This window comes from Budorcas taxicolor, chromosome 19 (genome assembly GCF_023091745.1).
Source record: "Budorcas taxicolor isolate Tak-1 chromosome 19, Takin1.1, whole genome shotgun sequence".
In the NCBI taxonomy this organism is placed as follows: Eukaryota; Metazoa; Chordata; class Mammalia; order Artiodactyla; family Bovidae; genus Budorcas; species Budorcas taxicolor.
In genome coordinates, this window is record NC_068928.1 from 45,753,331 (window position 1) to 45,778,751 (window position 25,421).

Below are 25,421 nucleotides of genomic sequence, written 5' to 3' on the forward strand. Positions count from 1 at the left end.
AGACAGGGGTTCTTAATTTGAGGCTTCCAGAAGTCATTATACCCATTTTTTGGGAAAGACTGCCCATAGTTTTGTTTTTTTTAAAGGGTCCCTAAATCACAAAAACATAGAAGCAGAGACTCACAACTTTGGTTACTCCACGGAATCTCCTGGAGAATTTTGAAAATACAGATCCCTAGATTTCATCCTAGAGATTGTTTTACTTGGTCTGGAGTACAACCTTAGCATCAGGATTTTTTTTTGTTTCAGTTACCCCGGTGATTATAATATACAGCGAAAGTCGGGAATCACACCCACCTTGGAAGGAAAAGATGTTAAATGGATCAGATTTCTTAAAAATCACTTATACATGGAAGGAAATAAAATTTAAAAACTAAGAATAAAGAACTGGCATCTTTTGGGAAACAGACCAACATACAAGTGCCTAAGTAATTCTATACGACCAACATTTTAAAGAGTCTATGTCTGCCTCTACTTATAGGCTCATCTGATACTGGTATATTAGAACTTACTCCCAGATCACAGTCATTTTTCATTTTAAACACTCCCATTTCATACAAAAGTTCACTTGTTAATAATTTACTAGATTACAAAATCTAAACATACCAAGAGAACAACAAAATACTCTTCAAAGACCAATCAAGGACTACATTACAACTATGAAGTCTTTGCTAGTTCTATCGCTAAAAACTTCCTGGAAGCAATGTATGTCACCAATTAAAGTCCTCAGCCTCAACTATTACACAGAATGACAGAGGGTTTAAGTGAAACTAATACTGACAACACACACAAAAGGAGAAAGAGAGGGGGGATTTCAGAAATTTATTTAGATCATGCCAAAAAGGATTTGAAAAGAGCAGGTGTCAGAATGACACAGGTGGTAGGTCTTTTTTTGTTTAAGTCCAGCAAGCAAACATCATGTAAGGAGCCAATTCATGTTACCAATCTAGAGTATCATCAGTTACTGGTTTTTACATCCTCACCCAAGTAGCCCCTTTAAAACAGTGTCTGGCAGGGTAAGAGACCAAAGCAGCAAAATGCTAAGTATTTGTTTAAAAACAAACTAAATCCAGAGATGCTAAAGTCCCCTGTGATAAATCATTTTTAAATGTTAGGATACTTAGAACTTCTAAGGAACTCATTCCACCTACCCATCTGTCTGGACTCTGGACTGTATAGAGATATTTGCTGACACAGAAGCACCAGGCCATGAGCCCACCTGACACGGAACAACAGAAACTTAAGGCAAGTGTTTAAATCTCCAAGAGCTTTGGGAAAGAAAGTCAGACTCCTAACTATGAAGTCTTCCTGGCTTACTTCTTGGTCATACTGCAACTTTATCCTAAGCATTATTCACTTTCCCTGTCAAATGAGAAAGTTCAAACAAAGAGACAACTCACATGCAGTGACACAACTCACCAGCCCGTTTCAGCTGAGACTGGAGAGAGATGGAGCTTGAAATGCACAGGAAACACGAATAAATGTAAAGCTATCAGACATGGAAAGTTCCTCTTTAAATTTCTTTTCTACAAAGACAGGCACAGGGACAGCTTTAGTTTGCAATGTCATTTTACTCTACAGAAAACAGTGTTCCCTTATTATTAACTTTCTCTTTTATCATGAGCCTATGAAAATAAATGTTCTGGGATTAACAAGCAAATGGATAAACGAAGCCACAGAAACACATTCCCAAAATGTGGGCTGGAAATGAAACAAAGCAGCACGGGACACGAACTGAACTCCACTGGCTGTTTACAAACAGTTTCCATACACACGAGTCTCACTGGACAGGAAAAGAACATCAGTAATAGGGAAGGACAAGACTACATGAAAAGGCTATCTGGAAACACAGGAGTTGAAGACCTCATGAACCATCAAGAGACCAGGTTGTTTATTCAGTAGCAGGTTAGCAACCCAGAAAGCTTGCAATCCACTCACTCCTCTTAATGCTAATATAAGAAAAAAGAAAAATTATCAGTGCTAAAGAGAGAGAGAAGCTAAGAAAATTGGATCCAAAAGGAGCTATAAGGTGGGGAGAAACTCAGCCCCAGGAGTTATCTGCCCAAGTCAGCAAAGGTCAGAGAACAAAAAAGGCTGACCAGTAAAACAGAATGTTTCATGAACTTCAACGTCAGATGCCTCAACAGGCAAAGGCTTTAAAGAGAGAACTCTTCCTTTCTTTAGCAACTGCTTCAAATGCCATGTTTATCTTATGGCCAGATATTACTGCATCATCTGTGTCCCCTCTAAATCAGATGCAGCATTTTGAAATCAGCCCCAATACCCTTAACTCAACTCTGAAGTAGAGGGGAATGAGCCTAACTGGACAAAAGGATATCCTGTTGTCGTTGTTTTGAGGCGGGAGGAAGACATAAAATAGTGAAGAGGAAGAGAAAAGCGGGGGAAAAAACCGGGGGGGGGGGGGGGGGGGGGGTGGATTGAAAGAACAAGGCGATGGTTCACAACCTACCTCAACTGAGAAAGTCTGACTGGCATAATATATCCATGTCTGAATCAAAGGCAACTGGAAATGGGGGAGGGGAGCTAACTGATTCTGATTCTTAGGTACACATTCCTCCTGACTGTCCTTAGAGAACTTCTCCTTTAAAGGTACAGTCTGACTCATCAGTGTCCATCTTCACTGCAAAACCTTAAACACTACCCAAATACAGAAAAAGTATATTCTTTTCTGAGGGCTGGTGACAAAGAAATATGAGGGTGGGATGAGGGAAAGGAGTAAATGGTAAGGGAAGGAATCAGTAGAACTATCAGTATTACATGGTTTATAAGACGCCTTCTCAAGATTTTATCTCAATTTTAGTTTTTTCATTGGTAAGTAGACACAACTGGAGAATGTTGTACAAAGTGAAATAAAGGGCATTCTTCACATTCAGGAATGACATTAGTGCCCTTTCCTCTCCAAGAAGACATTAGGAAGACTAACCCAGAGGATCTCCACCATGGGTGATTTTGTACCGCCAGGACACATGTGGCAATGTCTGGAGACGTTATTTGGTCGTCACAGCTGGTGGGGAGAGTGCAATTGGCTTTTGGTAGGTAGAGACCAGAGATGCTGTTAAACATCCTACAATGGACAGGGCAGCCCCTCACAACAAAGAGCTATCTGGCTCAAAATAGCAATAGGGCGGAATGATGGGAAACACCTGAACAAATTCATTTCTGGAAAAACCACATAAATAGGAGGGAAAGAGAGTCTGTAGTTCCTACAGTCTGTAAGAAGCGTATTTAGAAGGCAGTTTAAAAACAATCCTATCTTATGCCAGCTATTACTCAAATTATAAATGTCAGGGGAAAGAAAAAACATGTAAATGCCAGAAAACTTCTGTCTTCTCAAGTATTTAAAAATGTAGGTAAAGTATCATTGAGAACCTATTATATTCATTTTTCTAAACAAGAGTAGTAACAGTCAAGCTTGATGTTAAACCAGAACACTTGTTTATCAATGAAAGTAGATTAAAGAGACACAACTCTTTTAGAAAGTGTGTGTGGTGGGGTGGGGGGGGTGGGGTCAGGGGGAGTATCCATCTAAATGGTATCCTTTGATCACAGAACCCAATTTAAGAGAACACAATGTACAAAAGGACTCGCTACACAGAAAAACTCACAATAGTGTTCGACAATGGATACACACTCAAAATCTAAATATCAGTACAATTACTTAGGTGCCAGGCACTGAAATAGGACATAAGATAGAGGAAATAATGTATGTAGAAAGCCCAAGAAAAACCCCATTCAGTTCAGTTCAGTTCAGTCGCTCAGTCATGTTCAACTCTTTGCGACCCCATGAATCGCAGCACGCCAAGCCTCCCTGTCCATCACCAACTCCCGGAGTTCACTCAGACTCATGCCCATCGAGTCAGTGATGCCATCCAGCCATCTCATCCTCTGTCGTCCCCTTCTCCTCCTGCCCCCAATCCCTCCCAACATCAAAGTCTTTTCCAATGAGTCAGCAGTGGCCACAGGACTGGAAAAGGTCAGTTTTCATTCCAATCCCAAAGAAAGGCAATGCCAAAGAATGCTCAGACTACCGCACAATTGCACTCATCTCACATGCTAGTAAAGTAATGCTCAAAATTCTCCAAGCCAGGCTTCAGCAATACGTGAACCATGAACTTCCTGATGTTCAAGCTGGTTTTAGAAAAGGCAGAGGAACAAGAGATCAAATTGCCAACATCCGCTGGATCATGGAAAAAGCAAGAGAGTTCCAGAAAAACATCTATTTCTGCTTTATTGACTATGCCAAAGCCTTTGACTGTGTGGATCACAATCAACTGTGGAAAATTCTGAAAGAGATGGGAATACCAGACCACCTGACCTGCCTCTTGAGAAATCTGTATGCAGGTCAGGAAGCAACAGTTAGAACTGGACATGGAACAACAGACTGGTTCCAAATAGGAAGAGGAGTCCGTCAAGGCTGTATATTGTCACCCTGCTTATTTAACTTATATGCAGAGTACATCATGAGAAACGCTGGGCTGGAAGAAACACAAGCTGGAATCAAGGTTGCCGGGAGAAATATCAATAACCTCAAATATGCCGATGACACCACCCTTATGGCAGAAAGTGAAGAGGAGCTACAAAGCCTCTTGATGAAAGTGAAAGAGAGTGAAAAAGTTGGCTTAAAGCTCAACATTCAGAAAACGAAGATCATGGCATCTGGTCCCATCACTTCATGGGAAATAGATGGAGAAACAGTGGAAACAGTGTCAGACTTTATTTTTTTGGGCTTCAAAATCACTGCAGATGGTGACTGCAGCCATGAAATTAAAAGACGCTTACTCCTTGGAAGAAAAGTTATGACCAACCTAGATAGTATATTCAAAAGCAGAGATATTACTTTGCCGACTAAGGTCCATCTAGTCAAGGCTATGGTTTTTCCTGTGGTCATGTATGGATGTGAAAGTTGGACTGTGAAGAAGGCAGAGCGCCGAAGAATTGATGCTTTTGAACTGTGGTGTTGGAGAAGACTCTTGAGAGTCCCTTGGACTGCAAGGAGATCCAACCAGTCCATTCTGAAGGAGATCAGCCCTGGGATTTCTTTGGAAGGAATGATGCTAAAGCTGAAACTCCAGTACTTTGGCCACCTCATGCTTAGGTAAGTGTTATTTTAATAAGTTTCACATTACAGAAGAAACTAAGGTGCAACAATCACAGGGCTAGCAGTCAGAAATACTAAAGCTCTCTAAAGCTCTCTTTACCCACAGTGCAATGCTAAATGCAATGAAAAACTGAGGGAAATAAAACTCTGATGGAGAGGTATGAATCTGGTAAAAAATAATCATGACTACTTATTTATATCCAGAAGTTTACATTTAAACCCAAACTAATTTATACTTTTCAAATACCCATAAAAGGATTAACAGTGGACCCTGTAACGGGTCTCAAATTAAAAAACTCAGGAAGCACACGGGCCACATTCTTTAACACAATGCAACAAAACTAGAAGAAGAAAAAAATTAAAGGGCTGCGTTAAAAAAGCACATCTTTCTAAATAATTACACTGAAGAGAAACTAAAATTGCTCTATTTTACAAAATAATAATAAAGCTGTGACAAACCAAACTCTTAGAATTTAGCCAAAGAACTAACACAGAGAATATGTTAGAGACTTAAATGCTAATTTAAGAAAATAAGGCAGAATGAAAATAAATGACCTAAAACTTAAGCTTTTTTTAGAATCCAAAGAAAGAAGTGAATATAAAAACAAAAGGAAGGAAATAGAAGAGCTTACTGATAAACCAGAAAACTGGATGCAAAAAGAAGAAAAAAAACAGATTTGAGTTAAAGCAATACAAATAATAATCTATGGGAAGATTTTAAGACATTACTGGGCAGAATTTCATACCAACAAATTTGAAAATATAGGCAAAATGAGTGATTTCAGGGAAAATGTACAGCTAAAATTTGACCTTGAAAGAGATTAAAAACCTTAAACAACCAACCACAGAATAAATTTAAAATATAAGCAAAGACCTATCCTTAAGTATAACAGCAACTAATTCAAGATATTTAACAGTCAATTTCTATCAAAAAACATTAGTGAGTGAACAGATCATCCTTGTCAAAGGATTTGACAGCGTCAAAAAGTAAACTACAGGTCATTCCAAGTTACAAATGTGTAGGGAAAGCAATCCCCCTCTTCAAACAAACAAATGAACCATAATACTTAATGAATCCCATTTGACATATGCTAAAATAATAATCCAGGTCATCCAGATAGTCAATAACTGATAATATTTGGCCTCAGAACATTCCCCACTGGAATATATACTCAAGAGACAGCATAGATTTTTGTCTTTTTTGCTCACTGCTCTATCGCAGGGCTTTGAAGAGCCCCTGGCAAATACTAGGCACACAATAAACATTTGCTAAATGAATTCAAGGGTTAATCAACATCAGGAAATCATTTAAAAGCTCTAAAAGAAAAACATATATGTATATATATAAAACTACTGCCACAGATACTAAAGAGGCATTGGTAGTACTTAATAGTTGTAACAAAAATCCCTATTGTGTTAGAAATTAAAAGAACTAACCTAACAAAAGAGAACTATCACAAACCCAAAAAATTATCACAAACTCATAGAATTATCACAAATCACATACACTCAACAACAAAACATAACTTCTCTAATAATAAAGTTGGGACCCAGACAAAAAAGTCCCCATACCTCCGGTACTATCAAACCATGTACTGGAGGGGTCTAGTTTATGCAACTGGACAAGAAAAAAAAAAGCACAGAACAACTGAAAAAGAGAAAACAAAAATGTCATCATCGAACTTCTAAGTGACTACCTACCTAGTAAAATCAAATAGGAAGAACTGAAAGAACTGCCAAAAGGAATAACTCTGTAAGGTAGCCAGACAAAGAAACAAAATCAACATATATAAAGAGTGTGCCCACCTAACCAACAAGAAATAAGCTCACACCTAACAGCATTAAAATCTGTAAAATACATAGAAATAAACACAACTGAAAATATGCAAGGCCTATAGAAAGCAAAGTATAAATTTTAACTCTAGACATGAAGTACTTCATAAAGAAAAATATCACAACTTTAGGAGACTTAATGCTGCCAAGATGTCATTAATGTACAGTCACAATCCACCTGGCAACATGATTTGAAGGAAGTTGATAAACTGATGTAAAATCCATATGGAAGAAGATAATAAACATGGATAGTGCCCTCACAAATACATGTATATAATTTGTGTGGTTATTCCATCATACATTTAAACCTATGGCAAATAATGTATATTACAGATAGTAGACAGAATAACACTGTATCACGTAAACCTTTGGTAATTCAGTGATACTAATGCAGGTACTGACACTGGATAGATAGAACAGAAGACAGCACGCTAACAGACATTTATATGGATTTAGTTTACAATCCGAGCATAATTTCTAAAAGAATGGTTTACTCAATATACTGGTTAGGGAAAACTGGTATCCATGGTGGGGCTGGGAGTGGTGGTGGAAAGGGGTTAAAGTCTCACTTCAAACATACACAGGAAAAAGCTGCACAGACAACAGGTCGGTGGTTGCCAGGGGCAGGTGGTGGGGGTGAAAGTAAGCTGGATAAAGGGGATTGAAAGGTACAAGTTTCCAGTTATAAAGTTAGTTATGGGGGCGTAATGCACAGCACTGGCAACTACAGTTATTAATACTGTGGTACACATTGGAAAATTGCTAAGACAGTAAATCTTAAAAGTTCTCGTTACAAGAAAAAAAACTGAGTAACTATAGAGATAGATGTTAACCAGAATTACTGTGGTGATCATTTCACAACACCTACAAATTGAATCATGTTCTACACCTGAAACTATAATGTATATCAGTGCACGCATGGACTGTAGCCCACCAGGCTCCTCTGTCCATGGAATTTTCTAGACAAGAATATTAGAGTGGGTTGCCATTTCTTCCTCCAGGGGATCTTCCTGACCAGGGAACAAAGCTGTGTCCCCGTGTCTCCTGCACTGGCAGGCATATTCTTTACCACTGTGCCACCTGCCTTGATTTTTACAATTTTAATTAAAAAACTTCAAGAGATAAACATAAAAGCTAAACACAGATGCTCCTCTTAGGGAAACTCTTCTCCAACATAAGACCTTTCACTCCGAATAATTTCATTTCATTTCTTTCCCTCCTGAAACACTGACAATCTCTTCTTGCCTCTGTGAGTTACAACAATATTCGGCCAATTTTCAAGGGTCAAAATCCAGTCACTTCATCAAGATTCCTAAAGTGTGTAATCAGTGAAGTATGTTAGATTTGGAGTAAGAACTCTAGCAGAACCCTGACTCTTATCCTAATAATCTTTAGCACAGTCACTTGATCTCTTTTTCCCTAGGTATCTTATTTGCAAATAACAAATCTGTGCTCCTCTCCAAAGTCTCTGTTTCATTAATCTTACATTGGACCTTTCTTTTCATTCTATGTTCATAACCCTGGTTCAAAAGACTTACAGCTAGGCTACTGGCTTTTAAGTCTTGCCCTATACTACACCTCCAATCCACCCAATCCACATCCATTCTCAAAGACACCTTTATGAGAGCACTTTAATCATGCCTTTCATTCTACATTAGTGATTCTCCACTGTTCTTGGATAAAATAAAAATGTACTAGTTTGGTATTCAAAAGCAATGTGACCCCAACTTTCTCTTCCAACCTCATTTTCTGCTTCTTGAACCTTTTATCTCTGGCAGACAGCTCTCTTCCTTGTTACCCAACACAAGTTCCTTCATCTGAGGCTCCTCATCCTTGAACCTGAAACATCCTATTTCCTCTTGGAAACCTAAGTGCCCATTCTTGATCCAAACTAAAATTTCTTTTCTTCTCAGGTCTTCTGATCACCTTACTTATTAGAAGCCCAGAGTAATCTCCCTCCTTCCTCCTACATTTTAGCATTTAGTGTCAGTTCCATGTATCTAGTCCTGAGCAAACACTGTAATTCTAACACTTCCTCTTCTACTTGAACATGGGAGGGTGGGGGCAGTTGGTCACATAAATTATTTCTTGAAGACAGAAAACAAGTTCCCAATTCTATTTCAGTACTTTCACCATTCCTTATTCTTCTGTCAGAGAAGTATTTCCTTGCCCTTTGGAGGTAAGGTTTATCTTGACGATACACAATATTGAAAGGCCAGTTTCCAAATAACTAAAAGTTAACTTGAGATTTTTTATATTTAATTATCCTTTGCTCAGAGAATTCTGGTTCTCCTTTTCTGGAACTACCACAGGGGCACTTAGGACACTTCTGTTGTTGAGATGACTGACATAACTTAAGTTTCTACTCAGATGATCAACTCTGGTTAACTCCTCTGATCACTACTGAAGGACTCTCTTAAAGGACTGTAAACTGTAGCTCCTTGAAGGATGGCCTACTATGAAACATCCAAGGGCAGTACTATTTTTTATCGTCCCATTAAGTTTGTCCGCCAATCTTACTCTTCATGGATGGAAATTAAGGAAATTTATCTCATCTGGGAAGGTCAACACACTATTAGGGAAAACCATGGAATTATAAACAATCTAACATTGCTGCAGACATTAATGCCTCCCACCCCTAATAAAATGTGAAACCAAGTATTTATATATCATGTCACCATCTTGAATGCACACTTCTCAACTCTTGGGTCTGAGACCTACTTATTAACAGCAAGAGCAAATCAAGAGAATTTTCCTTTGAGAGAACAATCAATGCACCAAACGTGTTGCAAAGACAAAGTTAGCCTTTCCACTTGAAGCAAACTGAGTCTGAAGTAAGACTCATTCTGTTTTCATTTTTACAAAGAGAAGATTGGCCTGTCTTCAGCCTTGTGAATAAAGATCTTACAAAATTCACTAGACACAGGGTGTGCTCAAAGAATACTTGCTGGAAAAATATGCTGGTGAAGTGCCAATTTAAAAAGAAAAACATTTTCACCCAGTTGGAAATCTAGAGAAACGGGTTACAGCAACTCAGCTGAAAACTCTCAAGATCTGCAGAAAAATATCCCTGATCTTTTCATTCTAAATAAAAGAACTAAATTTATCAATGAAGGATTCAACTATTTAAAATTTTATGCATCTAAAGAACAGTAATCAAAATTCTGCCTGTGATATGTGGCTGTATGAAAAGGCAACAAGTCTCCTATCTCTTCTATATAAACAAATTTTACAATCTGTAACAGTTTTTAAACAATTGTTTCTGAGAAAGAAACGGACAAGAGAACTTTTTATTGTTTTGTTTATTTTAGGGGACAAGAGATCGATGTTTTTCATTAGGCATATTTATCTTCAAAGCATACACTCCAAAAACAGCTTTATTAAGTGAAAAGGATGCCTTCCTGATAAAGGCCCTTTGTCTTCATTCTCACTATACACCCCAACCTCAGGGTCTATACTTTGTTAAACTTACTTTCAGATTTCTTCACTGCCACAAGTGGAACACACACAAAACCAATAATGAAACAGCTACACAAAGGTGCACACACCGGTAACAGACTGCTCATGACAGAAACAGGTGCACAGACTACTGTCGCTCCACCACGAACTCTCTGATGGGACCCAGTCTGGGGACGCCCTAAGGAAACGTAGGCTACACAGAGGGCTGCCTGGATGGTCAACAGAACCTCAGAAAACAGGATGGTCCAGCTAACAGTGATAAGCGCCTTTCCCATCCCTGCCTGGGTCTCCTTACAAAACAAAAAGAAACATTTTTCAAAAAGGTATAATGGAGATTTTACATGTGAGGAATTTAAGCCAAGAAGATTAAAAGACAAAACTAAAACTAACAATTCTCATAATAGTCCAAAATTCTCTCTACTGTGTTACTCCCTCTTTAGTACTAATCCCACAAATGCTAATAAAAATACTAACTCCTAGTTCACCCTCCAGGTTGTCTGGTGATAATCAAATAAGCAATCAAATGTTAATGATAAACCTTATACTCAGACGCGGAGATGACAAATTTTGTATAAGTGGGCTGAAAACCAATCAGGATATTCTTCCATTGCTACTTCGTACCTTTTAAGTTCTTACAGTAGCCATATTTACCAGAGATTTCTTGAGGAAAATACCTTCATAAACACTAAGTACATGCTTACAATTCATCTATCAGTTTTTGTTAACCACAGGGAAGACTAAGGGAAAAAGAACATAAAATACTTTCATATCTTAAAAGATTTATTTTTCTAGCAACTGGGGAAAAATAAGAGGATTTTTCCACATTAGTGACAATATAAATCATCCCTAAAAAATATCAAAAATGTTTACTTTACCCTTTGATGGGAAAAGTTGTGAAATAGGCACTTTCCCAGGTTATATATTAGAGTAGAGGGAAACTATCTAACCTCCCCATCATCCCTAATGGGCATGTTCATCAGTGTAATATGCTGTCAGAGAGGCATCTGAAGAGCTACGTCCCTTCAGGTTGCTCCGCTTCTTCAAACAGAACCATCTTTCTGCTCCAGCCAAATCAGTTCCAGGAGAAAAATTCAACAGTAAGGGAGCAGTAAGGAAGAACTAGCTTTTATCATCTCCATGAGCTCAAGCAAATTATTCAACAGATCTTTAGTCTTGGGTCTCAACTTAAAATGAGGGTGTCACGTTCATCATCATCATATTATTATTAACCAAATGCAAACCACCTAGCAGATAGAAGGTGTGATCAATACATATTAATTCTTGTTTCCTTCCTTTTCTTTTTCTAGACACACCACGCTGCTTGTGGGATCTTATTTCCCTAACCAGGGACTGAACATAGGCCGCTGCAGTGAAAGCACCTAGTCCTAACCACTGGACAACCAGGAAATTCCTTCCTTAAAAAAAAAAAAAAAATTCCAGCCACTTCCTAGATGATGCCCCACCCAAACCATCCAACTCCTATTCCACAAAAGAAATGAGTAACAGGATTGTAGGTTAAGAGGTATATTTGATATGCCTTTCCTCAAAATACACCATCAAATTACTTAATATCACTTAAGTTTCTTGAATATAAAGTGCCATATCTTATATGATGTTTGGTAAATCTCTAATGCTCAAAATTCTTCAAGCCAGGCTTCAGCAATACGTGAACCATGAACTTCCAGGTGTTCAAGCTGGTTTTAAAAAAGGCAGAGGAACAAGAGATCAAATTGTCAACATCCGCTGGATCATGGAAAAAGCAAGAGAGTTCCAGAAAAACATCTATTTCTGCTTTATTGACTATGCCAAAGCCTTTGACTGTGTGGATCACAATAAACTGTGGAAAATTCTGAAAGAGATGGGAATACCAGACCACCTAACCTGCCTCTTGAGAAATCTGTATGCAGGTCAGGAAGCAACAGTTAGAACTGGACATGGAACAAGAGACTGGTTCCAAATAGGAAAAGGAGTGCGTCAAGGCTGCATATTGTCACCCTGCTTATTTAACTTCTATGCAGAGTACATCAAGCAAAATGCCAGGCTAGATGAAGCACAAGCTGGAATCAAGATTGTTGGGAGAAATATCAGTAACCTCAGATATGCAGATGACACCACTTTTATGGCAGAAAGTCAAGAGGAACCAAAAAGCCTCTTGATGAAACTGAAAGAGGAGAGTGAAAAAGTTGGCTTAAAGCTCAACATTCAGAAAACGAAGATCATAGCATCCAGTCCCATCACTTCATGAGAAGTAGATGGAGAAACAGTGGAAACAGTGTCAGACTTTATTTTTTGGCTCCAAAATCACTGCAGATGGTGACTGCAGCCATGAAATTAAAAGACGCTTACTCCTTGGAAGGAAAGTTATGACCAACCTAGATAGCATATTCAAAAGCAGAGACATTACTTTGCTGACTAAGGTCCCTCTAGTCAAGGCTATGGTTTCTCCAGTGGTCATGCATGGATGTGAGAGTTGGACTGTGAAGAAGGCTGAGCGCTGAAGAATTGATGCTTTTGAACTGTGGTGTTGGAGAAGACTCTTGAGAGTCCCTTGGACTGCAATGAGATCCAACCAGTCCATCCTAAAGGAGATCAGTCCTGGGTGTTCACTGGAAGGACTGATGCTAAAGCTGAAACTCCAATACTTTGGCCACCTCATGTGAAGAGCTGACTCACTGGAAAAGACTCTAATGCTGGGAGGGATTGGGGGCAGGAGGAGAAGGGGACGACAGAGGAAGAGATGGCTGGATGGCATCACTGACTCGATGGACGTGAGTCCCAGTCAACTCCGGGAGTTGGTGATAGACAGGGAGGCCTGGCGTGCTGCGATTCATGGGGTCGCAAAGAGTCGGACATGACTGAGCAACTGAACTGAACTGAAATCTCTTTTCATCAATGAAATCCAAAGGACAATTTGTTTTGTTCATGCCCAGGCTGTGGGTAAACAGCCTAGATTAATACAGTCGGCCCTCTTTAACTGTGGGTTTCCCACCTAAGGTTGGTTGAATCTGCAGGTATGAAGGACTGACTGTACTAGCTCATTTTATATAAGGGACCTGAGCACCCTCGGGGTTTTGCTATCTGCAGGGCTCCTGGAATCAGCCCCCTGGGGACACTGAGGGACAACTGTATCCTGATTTCTTATCAGCTATGTGACATTAAGCAAGTTACTTAAACTTTTCATTCTTCAGTATGAGTCTGTAAAACTAAGATAATATCACTGAGGACTAAATACATTAATGCATATAAAGAACTTCTAACATTACCTACAAATTCCACATTCCACAAATGTAGGTTATTATTTTTTTCCCTATCAGTATGTCTCCAACTATGCTGTCTGATTAGGCAAAGTTGGTTTAAAAAGTTTCCCAGCTCAACAAAATCACTTCAGTCAAAATCTTCCTGGGGTCTGGGTTTCAAATTAGCACCAAATACAAACACAAATGTAAAATCAAACCATTGGGCAGACTACCCTGGTGGTCCAGTGGTTAAGACTCTGAGCTTCCAATGCAGGGGGTGCAGGTTCAATCCCTGGTCAGGGAACTAGTATCCCACATGTCTCAAGGCATGACCAAAAATATATTAAAAAAAAAAGTTATTCCTACAGGGACTTCCCTGAAAGTCCAGTGGTCAAGACTCTACATGTTCTCCTTATAGGAGGCACAGGTTCGATCCCTGGTCGAGGAGTTAAAATCCAGCATGCCACACAGAGAGGCCAAAAAATAAAAAATAAAATCAAATAGGTTAAAGGTACCACAAAGCCTTAATTAATGAGAATCAAAATTACTAAGATTTATTCTTTGTACTTGTTATATACTGAATCCCTTGGTTCAAACAGCATAATTTTTCCAGATACAAATTGGAAAACAGGAAAAAGACAATGAACTGGAGTCATAAAAGGAGACGACCTTAGGTATGGATTTCTGCCGAGCTTGGAAAATATCAAAGTCCCTTGGTATGCCAGGACAACTGGTTCCAGACTCCTCTCCCCACCCCTTACCAAAATCTTCAGATGCTCAAGGCTGCAGATATAAAATGGGATAGTATTTGTATATAACCTATGTACATTCTTCTGTATACTTTAAATCATCTCTAGACTACTTAAAATATCTAACACTACGTTAATGCTATATAAAAAGTTGCCAGAGAACTGCAAATTAAATTCTGCTTTTTCTAAGTTTCTGGAATTTTCCCCCACAAATGTCTTCAGTTGGTTGAACCCACCAATGTGGAACCTGCAGATCCAGAGGGCTGATTGTAACTTAATCCATGTTGGTCTTTGCTCAGGGAGAGGATAGAGAAACTAATTAAAACACTATTCATTTGAAATATAACGTGACTCCAAGCTTTTTCTCTTCTAGTAAAACACTTTTACCTGATGGAATTTAACAAGGTGCTCTGCAAATGACACTGAAACCTCTGGGAATGCCCAACAGCCAAAAATGTTTAAACAAAAATTAGTAAAGGTGTACCGCCATTTAGTAACATCCTCCCATCTGCTCCTTCTCCATCCCAACAGTTCCATCCAATCCAGTTACACCTGTCAAAAATCTAGGAATCACCCATAATTACTTTTGAGCTCTCTCAACATCCATTCATTGCATCCAATCAATCACAAGTCCCAGTCACCCTACCTCCAAAATATGCAGTGCTCTCATTCTTCCCTCCAAAGGCTGAGTCCCCATTGTCTCACCAAGCTTACCACAATGGTCTAACTATTTCCCAAAGTCCACATCCACTCTCCTCTTACAAACAGTAAGAGAGAATCTTAAAAAAAAAAAAAATCCAATGATAAACTGTCAACGGTGTCACAACAGAATTTTAAACTAGAGATCACCTACAAACCTATCTGTATGACCAAGCTTCCAGCAACCTCTCTGGTTCAGTTCTCATTACTCTCCTCATACTTTGCACTCTTTTCAAAGGTATCAAGCACCCCCCATTCCCAAAGCCTTAGCACAGTCTGTCTTCTCTGTTACACATCTCCTCTCCTCTTCACCACCAATTCCTTCTCATCATCCAGGTCTCAAGTTATATGCAACTTGACTTCAAGATACTTGCTAGGACATCCCCACCCATCTTAATTAGATGTTCCTAAAATGCACCATCTCAGCACTCCAAACTTTGCTTCTATGGCACCCACAACCATTATAAATACACCATTAACTATATGATCACTTGCTTAAATATTTAATTAATCGCCCTTTCTAACCAGTTTACTCACGAGGACAGGGCAGCGACTGTGTTTCTCTTACTCACCACTATATATCCCTAGGACCTCAGCACAGAGTAGGCGTTCAGTACCTCTAATAAACAAATTAATCAATTCCCAAAGTCACCAAGGTAAGGCTTCAAGGCCTCTCTGCATAGCTCAGTCCCTCCTTCTCTGTTTACACAGGACTGCTTGGAAGGCCATTTCCTAATTTTTAACAGTTGCTGGAACTTATAAGGAATACAGAAACCTTCATTTTTAAGACTCTAGTAAAGAACTTGGATCCTCATAAGCTATAAGGGTTATTCTACAAGTTGCGTTCTCATAGTCAGTCACTGAAGCTTGAAACTTCAATTATCTATGATGATCCTTCCCTGTTTTACCCATATAGCCTTTGTTTTTAATCCCATTAAATCCATTTCTGCACCATCCTCTGGAATCCTCTCTTTTCCTTTTTACACTATAATTATTACACTTAACCTGTACTACTAGATCTCTAAAATGTCTCCACTCTAGCCACCAAAAGGCCCTTAGCCATTCAGCCTCTGCCCTCTGATTATGCCATGCCTTCCTCCTGTACTGACCTACCTCATTAGGCCATAACCAAAAGACAACCTTCTATCAAAATCCTAGCCAGCCTTCAAGGCTCGTTTCTACTGTCCTTTCTTTCCAGGTTCCATCAACCAGTTGTGATCTCTTCCTATTTCATTTCTATCATCCAACATTTATTATGTATTAGTACATGCAAGGCACTGTTCTAAGTATTCATCTTTATCTCCCATGTCCAATACACATCAAAATTATATACTTTCTGAGCACAGAAATTCAGTTTATTTACCTATGATATCGCTGATGTCTTACATGTTGGTTCATAAGTACCTACATATGACCACTTTAAAAGAATATAGTTGATCCTTAAACAACACGGGTTTAAACTGTGCACATTCACTTAGACGCAGATTTTTTTCAACAGTTACTATGATCTGTGGTTGGCTGAATCCAGATACAGAGGAAGAGGCTGGGCATCACTAACCCCAGTGTTGTTCAAGGGTCAACTGTACATCATTCGATTTTACAGAATGAAAACACCAATCCGAAGGCAACAGGAAATATCTGGAGCATCTAGATTTGCAGCAAATGAGTAGACCCCAAATTCCTGCTGCCTAACTTCCTGCTTTCAGAATCACACAAGAAGCACCAAGAATAATTCTCACTACCTACGTAACTTCTCAGAAAAAAAGGGGGCAGGGGGAGAAGAAAACACACAAGTTCTTCATTTCAGCCACTGGATGTCATATGCATGGGTAGCAGAAAAACCTGGGGCATTCAATCAAAGTGATTAGATTAGAGCAAGATGTTTGGCAAGTCAAAGTTCACTTGGCTCCAAAGTAACTTCTCTAAGAAAATGATACTTATTCCCACATATGTATCACCCCCAGTAAGATATACAATAACCATTTTAATGGATTATGGGATGGCAAGGGCTGGGAGGGACATAAGGTAAAAGAATCAAAGCTCTAAGTCAAAGTCAAGAAAGCCATTTTGTTTCAAGGTATCCCAGTGACTCACAAGGAACTTTGCCTCAGATTCCCCAAATGCAAAAAGATGATGATGAGAAAAGCTCCATTGATGTCCGAGTTGTCACAATTCAAAGCAGTTTAAGCCTTGGAGATCAATTTTCTCATTTTTATTAGGAAAGTGGTAATAAAGCTAGTCTACGGTAAAGAAGGGTTAGATGTTAGGCTTCCAGCTGATAGATCTCTTGCTCCCATCACTCTGTGAGCGGAGAAGGAACATGAAACTAAGGCCAAATCAAGTTGACTGCCATCCTTCACAACATCATCTGCGCATACTTAACAAATTCAAGCAGGAACTACCACACACGCTAGCAATTTATGATACAGTGAAGTCTTCATAAACTCCAAAAGGATGAAATTCCTCAGAAATAAAGCAAAGTTGCTGCAATCAAGACAATCCAAAATTCAAATAACTTCTTTCACTGAACTGAACATCGTTTACTTTTATGCAACTCTGATCAGAACAGACTTCAGGAAGCTATCACACAAATGAAATAAAGTTTAGAATAAATTAAACAAAAAACCCATGAAAATAAAACAGGAACAGGGAGAACAAAATGAAGTCAAGAATGAGGCTTAAAAAAAAAAAAGTACAACAGTAAGAACCCACAAGCTGTTGATCTAAAAACACATTTAATATCTGGAAAACATTTTTTTCTTCACAAGTACTTACTACAAAAGTTTGTAAGTACAAGGGTAAGAAAATGAAAACTAAATTGAGCAAAATTAAGTATGGGTCCAGGAATTCATAACAAAATAGCAGTACAAAATTTAGATATGAAAAGGAGAAATACAAAGAAAAACTAAAGTGAAGAAGAGTGTGGGAGCACAAGCGCACACTCAGCAGTCCTACGAGAAACACGAGGGGACTAAATGCTTTTATCCCTACTTCCACAATTAAGAGCCAAACACTGAGGTATTTATTGAAACATACAGCTTCCTTTCTAGTCCCTCATTCAAGATGATGTTGTTTTTTAAAAGGATGAAATAATACCATTTGCAGCAACGTGTATAGACCTAGAGATTATTCATATTAAGTGAAGTCAGCTGAGAAAGACAAACACCATGTATCATTTATTTGTGGGATCTTAAGATACAAGTGAATTTATTTACAACACAACTCAACTGTGTAGAAAACAAACTTATGATTCCAAAGGGGAAAGAAGGTGGGAGAGGGATAAATTATGAGAATTATGAGTCTGCGATTAGCAGATACAAATACTACATATAAAATAGATTTTAAAAAAAAGTCCTACAGTTGTATAGCACAAGGAACCAGATTCAATATCCTATAATCATCCATAATGGAAAAAATATGAAAATAAACCCATTTGTATAATGTACAATGGAATATGCATGTACAATGGAATCACCTTGGTGTATACCAGAAATTAATAAATTATAAATTTATATAAATCAAAAGAATTTATACCTCAATAAAAAGAATTTAAGATGATGTTTCAATTCCTGCTCATTCCACAGTGATGTTACTAAACAATAATATAGGTCAAACCCAATGTAGTGCAGAATTTCCAAAGAAATAGGTACATATACCAAGACAGGAAGCTGCTGCTGCTGCTGCTGCTAAGTCGCTTCAGTAGTGTCTGACTCTGTGCGACCCCATAGACGGCAGCCCACCAGGCTTCCCCATCCCTGGGATTCTCCAGGCAAAAACACTGGAGTGGGTCGCCATTTCCTTCTCCAATGCGTGAAAGTGAAAAGTGAAAGTAAAGCCACTCAGTCATGTCCGACTCTTAGCGACCCCATGGACTGCAGCCCACCAGGCTCCTCCATCCATGGGATTTTCCAGGCAAGAGTACTGGAGTGGGTTGCCATATATAAAACATTTTCAGATGATCTTCTAAAAAGCTTAAAACAAAAAGGTGTAACAATTTTAAACTAAACATAAAATCAGTTAACCAGAAAAAAATAAATCAAGGAAAAAGAAAATATTTCTCTTCTGCTGTCTCATCCAGCTATATTAGAATTCACTAATAGTTAAAAAAAAAAAACAACAATGATAAACATGTAATTCTTGACAATATATAAAACCAATCATTCTGCTACTGGACAGCATGTGCCTAGGACTTACAATGAATTACAGATTTTTACTCTTTTATTAAAAAGTTAGGAAACACACAAATGAATTCTTGGTGAAAGCTTGCAATTTTCAGATAATCATCATCCACTTGTAATTTAAGCAACATCACTTAAAAACAATTCATTTCAAGTCTTCTCTACTAAATATTTCCATTATGGCCACCAGACTAAATCTAGTGACTTTATCTCTGACAGTACTTCAACAAGGGAGTGAAATACTAGACAGGCTATTCAAAGAGGTAAAAAGTTGAAATTCACCAGCTGGGTCAAGCCCCTGAAGACTTAACTAACTTCTTCTTCCAGGACTCAAGAATTATAAATGCAGTTATGAGATTTGGGAGGGACTTGAAATCACAAAGAAAAGGTTTCTCTGCATCCAAAGAACTTTTCTTTTTTAATCAAAGCACTGTCTCCACTTTCACTGGCCAGTTGTTGAAAACCTTTAAAATACTCAGGTGGTCAACAAAGACCCTGCCTAAATAACAACCTTGGGAGTCAATCTGGTGACTTTGCTTCAAACAAGAAGTTAAAAGTATTTGCACTTTATTGGTGGCTTTAATTTAAATTCATATATATCATAATTTGCAAAAGCATATTTACTTGACGGTACTTTTAGCACCCAAATAATCCTTACTTTAATATGATCTGAATCATGGAAATTCAACTTTTAAAAGTATTATTAAACTGATCCCAAGAAGTTTCCTAAAATAATCCCTTTGCTGTCTTTTTAATTTACATCCTTCCAATCAACAAACCATCGTGAGAAGAATGCCCAAACCTAAGCAGGTGGACTAAGAGGTCTTTTGAAGTCAACAGACTACTACATGATGTAAAAAAAGTTTTCTCATAGGCATTCTGATTCCACTGGGTTGGAATGTTACCCACAATATTACCAAAACTTAGAAATGTTGCCAATACAATGTCTCTCAAAAACATTAAGCTTATAGATTCTAGATGTTTTTCTTCAAATACACAAAATAAGTACAGGAAACTTTAAAGGCTTCAACTACACTATCTTACTCAAAATCACTCAAACAGAATATTCAACTGTTGACAAGGTTTCTTAAACCTGCGGTTTATGTAGCAAAGTCAGCGGGGATAATGCCACAAATATTGCCAAGCTGACTGAAGCTACTAATCCATTTAAGGAAAGATAACTATGTTACAGCAATGCTCTGAAATTTATTTGCTTTAGACCTGAATAGAGAAGTGGACTCTTGAGCACACTAAGCCTACAAGTGATAATGGCACTTGGTCTACCTGGGAAAAAATTCAGCACGATTATCTAGATTTTTTTCACTCAAAACAGAACCATAACCCAAATTTCATACTCAGATACAGTGTTATCCATGTTTATAACAAACTGGAGGAAAACAAAAGGAAATCTACTTATGCTTAGAAGCATAGCTGTCTCAGTAAAGTCTCCAGTGAAAATCTTAAGTCACCTTTTAATTACAGGCAAGGGACAGTCAACTATTCCAACACAGCCACCTACTTCAGCCTTCTCTAGCAATCCAAATTCTACAACATTCCCACCCAAAGAGGATCTACTAGTCAACTCTTCTGCCCTCTTTTCCAACTATTCGTCTCCCTCTCTCATGAAATCTAAATAAATGCAGATCTATCTTTAAGGAGATATACTACTGTACTTTCTTATCTTAGAGCTAAATGTAGGACCAGGAGGTAAACCATGTATGTCTCTACCAGGTTCATGTAAAGTGCCACTTAGAGCTTATGGAGAATTTTCCTCAACCCAACACATTTTGAAAATCCAGTAAGAATCTATCCCAAATATGTAAATACATTTAACTTAGTTGAAAGAAAATAAAACCCAAACCTGATTAAGTTAGGAAGAGAATCAGGTTGTGTGATAGCATATCATGCTTGGAGACAACCTACAAAATACTCTGAAGCACTTCCTGATTATTAGTCCTTATTTTTTTAATAAGGAAATCTCAAACGTCAAAATTGAAAACCAGGTACATTCTCTGCTAAAAGCTCAATTAAAAGCAACCATAAATTCCAGAGAACTTAACTAGGTCAACCAAACTTTTGCCCCACTTACTAGAAACAACAATCCGAAGTCAAGCCTCAGAAACTTACAAAACATCCTACATATGGTTTCAAAAGAAATCTAATTATTCACTGTGAAAAAAGAATGGGTAGTTTTACACACTGGAAATCATCTAGTTTTCTCTTAATAAGATTTCCATGGGAAATTAGCAGCTTTTATCCTACAGCAACACAAAACCAAAAATACCTTCCATTTCTTCACTAGCAGGTATATATGTACCCCCCTACCTAAAATTAGGAAAAAGACAAACAGATTCTAGGCACCCATCATACCATGAAGTCCTATCTTCCCATGATGGGAATTCACCAAGTCTTTCTCCCTCGTCTGAACGTTTCTGAAAACGACATTATGTGTGGTTCTACTCACAGGGGTACGTGGCGCTGCTCAGGGTCAGCTCTGGCCAGTTCTTCCTCTTCGATATCAGACTCTCCTCCTGAACTACTGTCTGTGATGTCGGAATCAAACGCTCGTTCACTGCACCTCAAGTTGGCTATACCACTGGCTGTAAATCTCTCCAATTCTTCTGAAATCGAGTCACTTTTCAGGAAGTTGTTAAGTCCCTCTGAAGCAGCGGTCTCACTGGCAGCTTTTCTCAATGCAGCTTCGGCCTTTCGAGTCAGCATCAACTGGCTCCGGGGCCTCAAGGATTCCAAGTTTGGCAGCCTGCTTAAAGTTTTCTCTAAAAATCCACCCAGCTGATGCTGTATGTGCCTCTCCACCTGCTTGGCTTGCACAACCTGTAAGCGCTTCTGTAACCTGCGGGCCCGGCTCTCAATGTCAGCCTGCCGCCGCAGTAAAGCTGTTATCCTGGTGTCAGAATCTAAAGCACTGAAAAGGATGGAAGACAGGGGAGGCTTTTTACCCTCTAACTTGACACCCCCCACATGAGAACTAGAGTCTGTGTCAGGTGATAACCTACTGCTTCCTTGAAGTGCCGGCTGTTCCATGGAATTTACAGAAGATTTGTTTGCAGTGCTATTATTGCTAAATACAGTTGTATGTTCTACATCAAGGCTTCTATGTGGAAGAGTGCAATTGGTCATACCCCCTTTCAAGTCCCCAGACTCAGATGCCACCACTTCACCCCCCAGAAGAGAAGATGAAGTGAGAGCCCGTTTTCCCCCATTAAGGGGACTGGAATTGTCATGATCAGAATGTGTTGAACTTTTAGTCAATTTCTTCGCCAACCCATTTACAGGTGCTTGTGGCAGAGCTGTCTGACCACTTGTATTCATGGTTCTAAGATTTTCTAAGGAAAACTCCAAAACTGGCTGTCTTCCCAACAGCTCAGCTCGGAGTTCATAGGACTGAGATAAGAGAGGGTGAGGTTTGAGTACTGTCTGCTTGCTGAAGACACCTTGCAGCTTCAGTGACTCCTTTGCGGGAACAGCTGTCACATCGGAGCAGAGATAAGACGCCACCAGCGGCTGCAGCTTCCCCAGGTCTTCCTTGGTAGGGTTATTTCGGAAGTCTAGACTGGGGTCCTCTGCAGCGATGGCTTTCCTTTTGGTTCCGTTGGCAGCAATAAGGATGTTGGCGTTGCCGTTATTCTCGGCACTGCCAGGGGACAAAGTGGAGGATGGGGGAGCCAGTTTGAACCGGATATGGTGTGTTTCAGCTGCTGCGTCAGTGAGAGCGGGCGCCATCGCAGCCATTCAGCACAGAGAGACAGGAAGTCCAGCCTCTCCCGGTGCCGAGGCCAGCTCCACAGCCCCTTACCGCCTCCCCAGAGAACAGACTAGAAGAGAAAGAAGAAAAGGAAGTTAGAAATACAAACACATTAGAAAACAACACACATGTTTTTAATACAAACATCATGGAGGCTGTTAACCAAACTCTGTCTTCAAGAAAACACTCAAACCAAAAGGGGAGGGTGTTGGGGCGGGGCCACAGCTCTACAAAAGAAAGAATTCCATCCTTCCTTTTAGTCACTTGTTACCATAAATTAAAAGTAGTCACAGACTGTTAAAGTCAGATCATCTGCATTTAAGAAAAAAACAACTCTAAAACTTCTTGAAATTAGTGAATTTAAAGCAAATGTATCAAACTAAACACCAGGAATCAAACAGAAAAGAATTAGTAAGAATTCCTCATTCCCTACCCAAAGTTTGTATGCCAAATGTCTGTACATTTCTGGCCAAAGGATCCAATGTTTGTCAGCTTCTCTGTAAGATAGATCATACTAAAAGTTTTACTGTATCACACCTGTAATGCCAGTTTATTTCATCAATTTTCTTTTTTTTCCCACTGTTCTCAGTATAGCCCACCTCTCAAATTAATTCCCCAATCAATGTGTCTCTTTTCTTCACAACTTCTTGAAAGAAGAGTTATAAATAGCTGCCTCTGCCCTTCTCACTCTTCTGTAATCTGCCTTCTACTCCTACGGCTCTGGCAAAGGTCACAAGCAATCTCATTATCAAATCCCATGCTCAAGTCTCAGTCCCCATTCTGTCTGACTTCTCTGAAGCATTAGGTAGTGCTGACCACCCCACTCTTCTGGAAATTCTTCTTTCCCGATGTCCTTGACAGCAAGGTCCCTTCTGCCCTCTTCTCTCTCAACTCACTTCCTTGGCAACAATCTTGATAGCAACATTTAAGTCCTCTGGTCACTCAGAAAAACACCTTCAGCTACACTAATCAACATCCTGACCTCTGTGTACCTCAAGCCCCCTGAAGCTCAAAACTGAATTTCTTTTTACTTCTCACCCAGTTTTATCATCTCAGGAAATTGCTTTCACTGAGTAAGCCCAGCTAAAAACCTCAGCAGTGTGCCTCTTCTTCATCCCTTTTGATTTATCTGGTCTGAGAGTAAAAGGAAATCTATGTGAAGAACTAAGCCAGCAGGTACTAAAGTGCGGCCTACAAACTTCTTGAGAGCTCAAAGACCATTTCAGAGGTCCACAAGATCAAACTTTTCATAATAATATTAAACATTATTTGCCTTTTTCCACAGTGTTGATGTTTGCGATAAGGATGCAAAAGACAAGTCTGAGCAAAACTGCTGGTACCTTAGCAAAAATCAAAGCAGAGGTACCTAACTGTACTAATAGCCTCTGGTCACTGTATTCTTTACTCATTTAGTTAAAAAATAAAACTTTTTTTAAAAGGTTATTATAATGACCTTTGCTATCCTTGATGAAATACAGAAATTATGAACTTTATTAAATCTCCACTCAAGTCTTCAGTGCATGTGTATACGTTTATCTATATATTCTGTGCAATGAAAGGGAAAGTACACATAAAGCACTTCTACTGCTTAAAGAAAACTGAGTTACAAGTTGAACTAGAAGCTTCTTCCACGTAACTATTTTTACTTGGCAGAACAACTGACAAACTATGATTATACAGACTTGAATATTGAGCAGACATTTTCTTGCAAATGAACAAAGTGAACGTGTCACTTCAAGGAAACCCAATATGAGGTTTGTTGCCAATGATAAAATCCAAGTTTTTACGCAAAAATAAGTATTTTGAAAATGTGTATCCACCACCATAAACTTGGAACATTTCCCCAATACTTAGTCATTTCCGATTAAACAGACTACTGCTGCTATTAGTGAACGAGAACTGGATACCACATAATGAAATGTGTCAACCTTTGGAAGATCTGCATAACTCTGTTAATGATCAAATGACCAATGCTCCTTAGAAACTTGTGCATGGGTAAAAGTAAGTGTTAAGACAGACCAAATGGATTAATCTGACAGAGCATGAAAAGCTCACTGATACGGCTGTAGATTCCACAGTGCAGCTAACCTTTATGAAACTACTACTTGTCAAGTTTGGGCAGTGTCAAAGAACACGCACACTTTAAAAGGCTACTAAATACTTGTCTCTTTTCCAAACTACACATTTGTATGAGGTCAGATTTTCTGTACATACTTCCAAAGCAACATTATCACAACAGAATGAATGCAGGAGCTATGAGAACCCAGCTGTTTTCTATTAAGCCAGACATTAGAAAGATTTGCAAAAATGTAAAATAATGCCATTACCACTTAATTTTTGTTGTTCTGATAAAAAGTTATTATCCATAATATGTAATAGGTT

General features: G+C 38.8%; 1 protein-coding gene across 3 annotated transcripts in view; it reads right to left on the reverse strand.

Moving 5' to 3' along the window:
- The window catches only part of KANSL1 (KAT8 regulatory NSL complex subunit 1), a 165,978-nt gene that overhangs the window by 101,715 nt on the left and 38,842 nt on the right, over positions 1-25,421 (reverse strand). For all 3 annotated transcript variants that reach the window (XM_052657700.1, XM_052657698.1, XM_052657699.1), the window contains exon 2: positions 21,738-23,109. In XM_052657700.1, the coding sequence (XP_052513660.1) occupies positions 21,738-23,026 (1,289 nt within the window). In that variant the 5' untranslated portion in view covers positions 23,027-23,109. The remainder of the gene's footprint in view (positions 1-21,737; positions 23,110-25,421) is intronic.